Here is a 10,205-nt window from a genome sequence, read left to right on the forward strand (position 1 = left end):
AAAAAAAAAAAAAAAATTGTACTTCAATACTAAACTCATCTGAATAAACAGAAAAAAGGGATCCATCCAGCTGCCCTGGAACTAAAGCCTCTGCTAAGGGCATCCTCTCTGCACTTCTGGAAGAGGAAACTGCACTCCTAGGTTCCTGTCACAGCTGGGTAGCTAAAGTGTTGGGAGACAGGCTGTGTTTGGTCCCTGGATCCACTGTCTCTCTGATATATGAGATTGGGCCAGACATTGTGTGTGAGCCAAATGCCAGCTTCTCTCAGGCACAATGTACTCGTCTGTAGTGTAGAAGTATTCGTGTGGGAGTGCTGGGTAGACGAAATGAGAAGTCCAGCCTGTGGTAGGTGATCCAACAGTGATTACAATGACCAATGATAACAATAACAATTACATTTTTTAAAGGCAATCTTGGACCTGCCAAAATCCTCCCTCAAATCTCTTCTTCTCTCCTCTTTTCTTGCCTTTCTCCTTCATCTTTCTACTTCCCCTTCCTCTTTCTCTCTTTTCTCTCCCTTCTCCTCTCCTCCCCTTCTCCTCTCCGACAAGCATGTTATGAATAACCCAAAGGGGTCAAGGAGGGCAGCTGGGATGGGTTGTGCCCCTTTGGGGGTTATTTCTTATGGGATGGGTCCTTAGTGAGTGCATCATGGCATGTAAGAAAGACAAAGAATTTCAAGGACCCACCCAACCCTCCATTTGCAATTGAGAAAACTGAAGGTCCAAGAGGTTAGGTAATTTGTACAAGGTCTTCGTCAGTCAGCATTAATGGTGCTGGGATTCAAACTGTAATCTGTTTCACTACAAGACCCATTAGGTTATTCTTTGCTGCACTGAAGTTTCAGTGGGCAAGGATAGGAGAAGGAAGAGAGATGGACCTTCCTGGTGTGGAGGATGGCTTGGATAAAGGCATAGAGACAGGAAAGTGCGTGGCAGATAAGGGGTTCTGGTCTTGGCTCTGCTTCATTCTAGCTGTGTGGTCTTGGGAAGTGTTTCAGCATCCCAGAGCTCTAGATTTCCTAGTTATAAAGTGGATCTTGCCTTTTCCAGAGGTACACATAAGATAATGTGAATGAGCACACTGCAAAGCTCCCTACCCAGGTGATGACTCCTACTCTGCTGTGATGTGAGAGGAAACAGGCTGTCCCTCACCCTCTCAGGCATGCTGAGCTCTGGAACATAAGAGGGTCAGGACAAGCTTCTGGGGGTATATGGCTACATGCTCTCATGTCTTTCCTTCTTCCCTACAGGGTGGGAGAACGTCTATGGCTTTGACATGACCTGTATCCGGGATGTTGCCATGAAGGAGCCTTTGGTGGACATCGTGGACCCAAAGCAAGTGGTGACCAATGCCTGTTTAATAAAGGTCTGGAGACTCCTCCTGGTTGGGCCTGGGCATGCTGGGAACCCAGCTGTGCCACCCTGGGAAGCCAGATCTGGGAAGGGTATGGAGTAGAGGCAACACCAGTCCCTGCATGCCCCCAGCCAGGAGATGGAACACACCTTGGCCATAGCTTGGGCACTCCATGGTGAAGTGCAGAAGATGGGTGGTGCTCTACTGAGCAGAATTGCTGAGAGCATGACTCCACGGTGGCACAGCTGATAGGATGAAGCCCAGAGCATGATCCCTTGGTGATGTGAGGTGCTGGTGAGGTAGGGTTGAGAGGCATCAAAGGACAGAATACTTGAAAGGCAGGTGGGGATGCTCAGGTTCAGGGAAGCTCTTTCCTTCAGAGTAGGGTATCCCTCTTAGAGATGAAAGTAATCCATTACCAATGGATTGTATGACTACTTACCTACAAGCTGTGTGACTGCCCCTACATTCCCACCTGCAAGTACTCATCTGACCAGAGCCAGACAGAGCTTCCAGCCACCCTCTTGAGCGTTTTTTGCTTGTACGTGTTCTAAACATCTCTTCATCCAAGTTTTTTCAGTGCAGATGAAGAATAGCCAATCAACATCCCGAGCACAGCAATCCTTAATGCATTCTTATAGTTCTTATAGTCAGAGATACAGTAAAAATTCAAAGTTCCCCTTTGGCAACCCTTCCTTCCAATCCTACTCTGCTCTCAGAAGTAACATAAGTTGAACTGAGCTTCTTAGTCCTTTCTATGTATCCATTTCAATGGGAACATATAATATATTGAACCATATAATACTGCTGATATTTTACTATTTTTTATCTAGAAAAATACCAAGTCCATATGGTTCAAGCTAATATATATTCAGTTGTAGATTTTTTAAATGAAAAAATATAGGCTCATTTTGCAGGACTTTCCCAATCCCACTCCCTCTGACTCTCATCTTCCTAAAACACACTTGTCTGTTGTGGCCTTGTGTACCACTTATCTTCTGGCAGGTGTGCAGGGGATGGGGTGGGGCGGCAGCTGGAGCATTCACAGTAAGATAAAGAAGGAAGAGCCCCCCAGGTGGCTGAGGATGAATGGAAATTTCTGAAGGACTGGTGCAAACTGCTGCTCCACCCAGATGAGAATTGTCCTTTGTCCCTGGACACAAGCCTTATTAAGAAGAACCATAATATTTGGTCCATAGCATCACTACAGCATTTAGAAGAGACCCCAGAGAGTAAATAAAAGTAGATGAACCCTCGTGGTTCTGATCAGAAACTCCCTCTCTTGTGTCACATCCTGCCTAAATAGTTTGTCTGAGAATACAAGCCTAAGATTCTGTGTCAACAAGGTTCTCACTACCTGGAAACTCATCCTATTTAAAGTCCACAAAAAAACCCAAACAAAACCCACTGCCACTGAATTGATTCCAACTCCCGGGGACCTCATGTGTTACAGAATAGAACTGCTCTCCACAGGGTTTTCTTGGCTGTAATTTCCACAGAAGCAAATTGCCAGGCTTTTCTTCTGTGTCACTGCTGGGTGGGCTTGAACTCCAATCTTTTGGTTAGTAGTCAAATGCAAACCATTTGTGACACTCATGGACCCTTACTCCAAGTCTAAGCAGCAGTAATTGTGAGTTATTTTACTCTTTTATTTCTTCCTGCCTTCTCCTCAGTTCCTGATGCCTCTCTCTCAAGAATGCCAAGAACAAGGAAAGTACACCCTCAAACAAGAAACTTATCCATAGTGCAAAACATTCCTGTAACTATTGTAGAACCCATACAAATTGACCTGTGCAATTGAACTTGCAGAAATGATACGTCAGCCATCGCTAAACATTAAGCACCTGCCCATAACAGGTTTAGCCTGAGAACAAATTAAAATTCCTTTCAATGCTCTTCAAGTCCACTTCTGCCCCTAATCTCAGCCCCCCACTTGCAGGTGTGGCCATGGTGCTTCTATATCTCTGCTGAGGGTCACATCATGGACTGGCCTGGCTTTGTCCCTCCAGGCCACATTGCTTGCTTTCTTTTCCTATCCCAGACAGGAACCAGCAAGGGTCTTTCCCTTGGTCACACCTGAGTGCACCTGGGCAAAGCAGCCAGACTTAACCAAGGCAGAGCAGGGGAAGGTGAAATTCAGAAATTCAGGCACATTCCTAGCAAAACTGCTAAGGGCTCTGACTATGTCTCAAGATTGGATATCTGTGATAAGTCCTGCCCTCTTTGTGCTGTCTGTTACTTTTCTTCCTCTCTGTGTCTTCTGGAGAAGGGTGACGATTGTCTGTGTTTGCTTCTGCAACCAGGAGAGCCCTTCCCGTCAGCTCTCGCTAATGTGCTAGGCAATGTCTTGCTGAGCCTGTTGGGTAAACACTTGCCCTTCTTCACACACTTAATTGCTATTTTCATTGCTATTAATGTTGCAACGTGTGACACTTTATTATAATTAAGACTCTGTTTTGACCAGACTTCTTCTCTGAGACATCCATTTTGTAACATTTAGTGGTAGAGATGGCAGCGGCCAGAGGCCCTTCTGAGTCATTTGTGCCTGTGGAGCCCTCGCTGCATGGGGTGATCTAAGGCCAGTCAGTGGGTCTCCCTGGGGTCTCAGAGATGGTGCTGTGGTTGAAGAAAGAAACTTTCAGGCAAAGAAATCTGTGTGCAGAATGCAGGCCTGAGCCCAGAGGGCCTGCCTTTGTGTCTAAAAATCCAGCCACAGCTGATCTCACCCTCACAGATGGCCTGACCACCTCCCACTCCAAAAGACCATCTGCCTCAATTGTCACTATTTTATCACATAGCTTTATTACTTTTGGTCTTGAAGGCCACTGTTCTTTCGGAAGCCCCTATTAAAATGCAAATGAATCTAGGACCTATTCAACACTGTGGGCTAATACCTGAGTTGATAGCTGACATTTAGTTGATGGACTCTGAGAGCAAGACCCTACAGAAATGGAATTCATGATAGATTGTGTGTGTGTGTGTGCGCGCGCGTGCATGCGCATGCACACGCGCACATGAACTCAGGCACATGTGCATGCACATAAGTTTGTGAAGTGAGGGGGCAACCATGTCAGGATGAGTCACAAGGCCCATTTCTGGTTCTTCCTGTTTGTGCCTAGGCCAAGAGGTCTGGACACTTTTACGTCAGCAATGGGAAGTAACTGAGGGTCTTATCCAGGGAGTGACCCAGTCTGAATGGACCTGAAGGAGTTGAGTGTGGTGATGGTGTGGAGGGAAGGAAAGTCTTCAAGTTTGAAGATTAATTAGTCAAATACTCATTACTGTGTATCATATGCAATAATGTGCAGTCTCTACCCTTAGTGAGCTCCAATCTGGTGACTGGGCAAGGGTGGAGGTAAGGAGGTTATTGAGATGACCAGGTAGGAAGGCCAGGTTAGGCTGGTGATATAGGGACCAATAGAGAAAGACATCAGGGATCTTGGAAAGGGCCTGACTCCTGACTGACCGTCCCTGACTGAGAAGGAGATGCAAAAGTTGTGAGTGTTTGGTTTGAAATCAGGAAGGTTTGATTTGGTTTAAAATCAGTGTTGTAACTTTTCATTATACTTATTCAATCTGTTTGCTGAGCAAATAATCCGAGAAGCTGGAACTGTGTAAAAAGGAACACCTCATTAATACTGGAGGAAGACTAATTAACAACCTGTGATATGCAAATGACACAACTTTCCTTGCTGAAAGTGAAGATGTCTTGAATCACTTACTGATGAAGATTCAAGACTACAGTCAATATGGATTATGCCTCAACATAAAGAAAACAAAAATCCTCAAAACTGGACCAATAAGCAACATCATGATAAATGGAGGGAAGACTGAAGTTGTCAAGGATTTCATTTCACTTGGATCCACAATCAACACTTATGGCAACAGCAGTGAAGAAATCAGATGTATTGCACTGGCTTCCACTGAGTTGGCCCCTGATTCATGGGGAGCCCATACACAGTTTTCTGAAATAAATCATCAAGACATTCTTCCTAGTTCCTCTTCATCTAGAAACTCCACAGAACCTGGTTGAGCATCATAATAACATGCAAATCTGCACTGAGAGACAACTGGTGGCTGTGCTTATGGTGGACTGGCCAGGAATAGAACCTTGGTCTCATGCATGGAAGGCGAGAGAATTCTACCCCTGAACCACCACTGCCATCTTTGGGATGAGAAGATGGAATGGTAAAGGATTGGTGATATCACTGTTTGGGGAATATACAACTTTCCTTTCCTGATTCTGTTACCTTTCCACACACTAACTTCTACATGGATAATATTGCTACTTGAAGTTGAACTATAATAAAATGAATTCCGCAAGTTTAAAAAAAAAAAAAGTCACAAGTACAGATTCTGTGAGCTTGGCAGACCATGCAACGCCATTAATAAAAATAGTTAACTACAGCTTGCTCTTAGGAGTCTTGAGCTGGCAGGAACTTTAGGACTGCATGTAGCCAGGAGAGATAATGAACATTATGAAGGCTGACAGATACTGAGTCTAAAAAGATCTCCCAGGCTAGAGCAATGGACCAAACTAATGGGATGACATGTAAGGAATGAGCCCTACCCTGGTGTCTTAGTTTCCTAGGGCTCCTATAACAAAATACCACAAACTATATGGCTTATAAGAATAGAATTTTATTGTCTCACAGTTCTGGCAGCTGGGAGTCTGAATTCATGGTGTTGATGTATTGATTCCTTCTGAGGCTATGAGGAAGAAACTGTTCCATGCTTCTATCCTAGCTTCTGGGCATGGCCCACGATCCTTAACATCCCTTGGCTTGTAGATGCATCACTTCAATCTCTGCCTCTGTCTTCACGTGGCTGTCTTCCCTCTGTGCCTGTCTCTCTCTGTCTCTTCTTATAGGGATGGGATTATGACCCCTTTCTGTACTCTGATATGACCTCATGTTAACTGACAACATCTTGAAAGGCTGTATTTCCAAAGTCACTTTCACAAGTGCTGGGGGTAAGACTTCAACATATATTCTTTGGGGACAAAATTGGATCCATAACAACTGAAATCCCAGAAATAAAAGAATAAGGATTGAGGGAGGGGTGTGTTGGAGGGAGGTTGGCAGACCTACATGCAATGTGAGCCAGCAGTGTGCAATTTGAGACCAGAGGCTGCTAGAAGTGTGCCCTAAACAAGCAGAGCATGAAGATCTGCTCTTGTTAGTATTGTTCTCAGTTTTGAAAGTGTTAGAACCCACCCATAGGGGGGCCAAGATGATGAGAAGTAAGAAATCATGACTTATGAGAAATGAACGTAAAACGAGAGGTGGTGTACACTGTAGAAGAAAAGATTTAGATGACCCAAGTGAGTTGGAACAGACATTTAAATTATTCTGTGAGTACAGTTACAGAGAGACAGTTAAGAGTGGGCTTTATTACCTTGAAGAAGGACCTAATGATTGGAGATGTCAGGAGATGGAATGAGCTACTTGGTAGTAGTGAATTCACCATCCTAGAAGGTGTTCAAGCAAGAGTTAGATGGCTGGTTATTGGGAAAGTTGGATAGAAGATTATCCATTGCATTGGATAAAGGCTCAGCTCAAGCACTGGCTTTATAGTCTGACTCTACATCCTCAACCCAGGGTTTACAAACACAATTTGCTTTTGCTTCCCTGTCTAGGAACACAGTGTAACTTGCATTCGAAGTGGCATTAAGGGGATTGGGGTTCCAACGTTTCCCTAACCCTGCCATCCCACCCTCTCCTTAACCAATGGGTTTGGGAGCTTCAGCATGTATGAGTACCCCAGGCCACAGCAGAACCTCCTGATCTGATTGGCCCCCTTACTCATATTTCCTGCCACCCCTGCAGAAGCTTCTCTTTGAAACCCTTAGGATATTTTGTCTTAGTTTTTCCTTTATGTTAGAAATACATAGAAATAAAAGCATGTCATTTTATCTATTCCCACTTCTTGTTCTGTTGTTGTTGTTGTTATGTGCCGTCGAGTCAGACCTGACTCATAGCGACCCTTCCTTGGGTTTCTGAGGCAGTATCACTGCGGAAGTAGATTGCCCAACTTTCCTTCCGAGGAGTGGCTGGTGTGTTTGAACCACCAGCCTTCTGGTTAGCAGTCAAGTGCCTTAGGCACTATGCTACCAGAGCTCCTACTTCTTGTTCTACCACCTTAGATTTCCCTTTTCTAAGTATTCCCAACATGTTCCATCATCTGATCTGGGTCCCAGGAGGACCACCTAGAACCATCCCAGGTACACAGCTGGCTGTCTAACTCTTACTGAGTTTCCAGGACAGAGATCCTTGCTATACAAGTCTGACAAGTGATAAGTTCCTCCCTGGGTCTAACTGAAATCTGTCTGCCTAACTCTTGGCCTCTTGCCAGGTTTGCCCTGTGCTTATTGGAGCCAGCAAAAGGCAGGCCAGCATCCCTTGCGTAGAAAAGTACAAACCATCCTTCAATTACACTTGCTCCCCACGCAAGATTGATTTTCGGCCACTTCCCAGCAGAAATTGTTAGCATTATTAGTTCTTCATTCCCCAGTCTGAAAGAACTGAAAATTCTCACTTCTTTTTTCCCTTTTTTTTTTTTTTTTAACAGTCTGGGCTTGTTATAAATGGTGCACCTAGTTTCCTAAGTGCAGTCTGTGACTTTCTGTGAGTTCATATTCTTACTCTTGAACTAATATCTGATGCCTTCTATTGCTGGGAATTTGAAGATTAAAAAAAAAAAAAGACAAATGGGTAGTCTGGTTCATCAGAATCATGAGAGGACTTGAAAAACACAAAAGGCTGGCCTTCAGCCCAGAGTTTCTGATTCAATAGGTCTGGGATGCCCTCCCAACCTCAACCCCCCAGTTTGCTCCCAGGTGACGTCGATGCTGCTCATCTGGGGACCACACTTCCAGAACCATTAGATGGACACTAGCAATGCTGAAGTGGACCAGCCAGAGGCTATTCTGACTTGGTCTAGGGATGCATTGTCTAATGAATCCTTCTCTTCTCTCCCCTCCCCACCCCCACCAACTCCCACACCCAGCACATTTACTTTCCTAATTCTGTTCTCCTCAGGTTTTGATTCAAATCCGTTTGCACCATTGCCTGAGCATACCCCACCCTAGAAAGGATGGAGGAGGTAATTGGGAGGGTGCTGGGTGGGCCTGGAAAGTCACCCCAAGAGTAATGAAATTCCCAGAGAGTCTGCTGACCGTGGTCTCTCAGGGGAATGAAGCTGTTGGCAGAGTGAGCTTTCTCTTGAGACCAGGACCCAAATCTGGTGAAGTTGATGTTTCTGGCGTTCTCTCTCCCTCGGGCTGCAGGAGGTGGACATTTACACAGTGAAGACTGAAGAGCTATCATTCACATCTGCGTTCTGCCTGCAGATACAGCGCAATGACTATGTCCATGCCTTGGTCACCTATTTTAATATCGAATTTACCAAGTGCCACAAGAAAATGGGGTTTTCCACAGGTGAGCTTTTTATTAATTTTGCAGTCCTTACCTTACCCCGGTGTGTTCTGAAGGCTTTGTGGGAAGGGGCTGTGGCTGGTCTCAGCTGGGGGCAAGGTGCTTGGGCATTAGCCAGGGCCCTTACTTGATATCTCGTAAGCTTTCTGCAGCTGGGAGAAAGTGCATGTCCAGTGCACTCTTGGCTGCCAGAGGAGGAGGTAAAGAAAATCATGATTGTGACAAGAGCTGATAGTGTATGTTTGGTGAGAGAGAGGCAGGAAGTGGGGCCCATGGATGGACTTTCCCAAGACTTTTCAAATGCACATTTATTCACTTAATTAATGTTTACTGAGCATATTCTATGTTCCAGACCCTGTATGGGTGTGTGTGTGGGGGGGGTGTGGGTGTGGATACAGAGTTGAAGAAAACTTCTATCTCTACTGCTATTCCTTAGTTTAGGACTCAACATGTCCTTTAGTGTACTGCACATGGGTCTCTATGTCTCTTTCTTTCCTTCCCTGCTTCCATTCCTATCCATCCTTCATTAAATTCCTGACTGTGTTTCCTAGCCACCACTACCACTGCCCAGCTTCCCCTCATACAGCTTCATTGCTTGTAGTAGATAAGCTCAGATTTCTTAGTCTGGCTACGTGGACTTCTTTGACCTGGCCCTAGGCCACTTCTCCAACTTCATTTCTCACCCTTCTCTTTACTGAGCCTTCCCAACCCCTGTCCCATAACTGCTACTCCACTCAAAGCCTCATACTGAGATCCTTGCAGCTTCCTGAACTCAGTGAGGCTTCTTAATTTTCTGGGCTGTTGCCTTTGCACACCAACTCTTTGCCCACCCAGGGTTTTCCACAGTTTGGAGGGTGGCTATTATTTGTCAGAAAGCTTTTGTCATCTCCCTTCCTCCCTTGTCCTCACTTCTTCATCTGACCAATTCCAGCACAAGCTTCATCTTTTAGCTCTGGGTTTATTTGATCTCTCCTTTCCCTTTGGGTCAGGATTAAGTGGGCTTCTCAGGGCTCCCTAACACCACATGCATGTGTCTATTGTGACAATGTTTAAAATGATACATATGCATAATAACAAAATAAAGCAGTACCCAAAAAAAAATAAAATAAAATCACTGCCGTTGAGTCGGATCTGATTCCTAGTGACCCCTCCTTGAGTTTCTGAGGTGGTATCACTATGGAAGTAGATTGAGTAGATTGCCCAATCTTCCTTCCAATGAGTGGCTCATGAGTTTGAACTGTCAGCCTTCTGGTTAGTTGTCAAATGCCTTAGGCACTGCACCACCAATACAGAAGCATATAAAAGTCAAGGAAAAATTTGTCTCCCTTGTCCATTCTAGTTCTGCTCCTCAGAGACATATATTATTAATGATTTCATGTGTATCCTTCCAAAAATTTTAATGGGTATACAAG

General features: G+C 44.9%; 1 protein-coding gene across 1 annotated transcript in view; it reads left to right on the plus strand.

Annotated features, from left to right (window-relative positions):
* PRMT8 (protein arginine methyltransferase 8) overlaps positions 1–10,205 on the plus strand; it is a 194,194-nt gene that overhangs the window by 159,994 nt on the left and 23,995 nt on the right. Inside the window, exons 7-8 of the mRNA XM_007937071.2 lie at positions 1,254–1,369; positions 8,646–8,796. Of these exons, the coding sequence (XP_007935262.1) occupies positions 1,254–1,369; positions 8,646–8,796 (267 nt within the window). The remainder of the gene's footprint in view (positions 1–1,253; positions 1,370–8,645; positions 8,797–10,205) is intronic.

Source organism: Orycteropus afer, unplaced genomic scaffold, assembly GCF_000298275.1.
Source record: "Orycteropus afer afer isolate SDZICR_OR568_19922 unplaced genomic scaffold, OryAfe1.0 scaffold00040, whole genome shotgun sequence".
Classification (NCBI taxonomy): Eukaryota; Metazoa; Chordata; class Mammalia; order Tubulidentata; family Orycteropodidae; genus Orycteropus; species Orycteropus afer.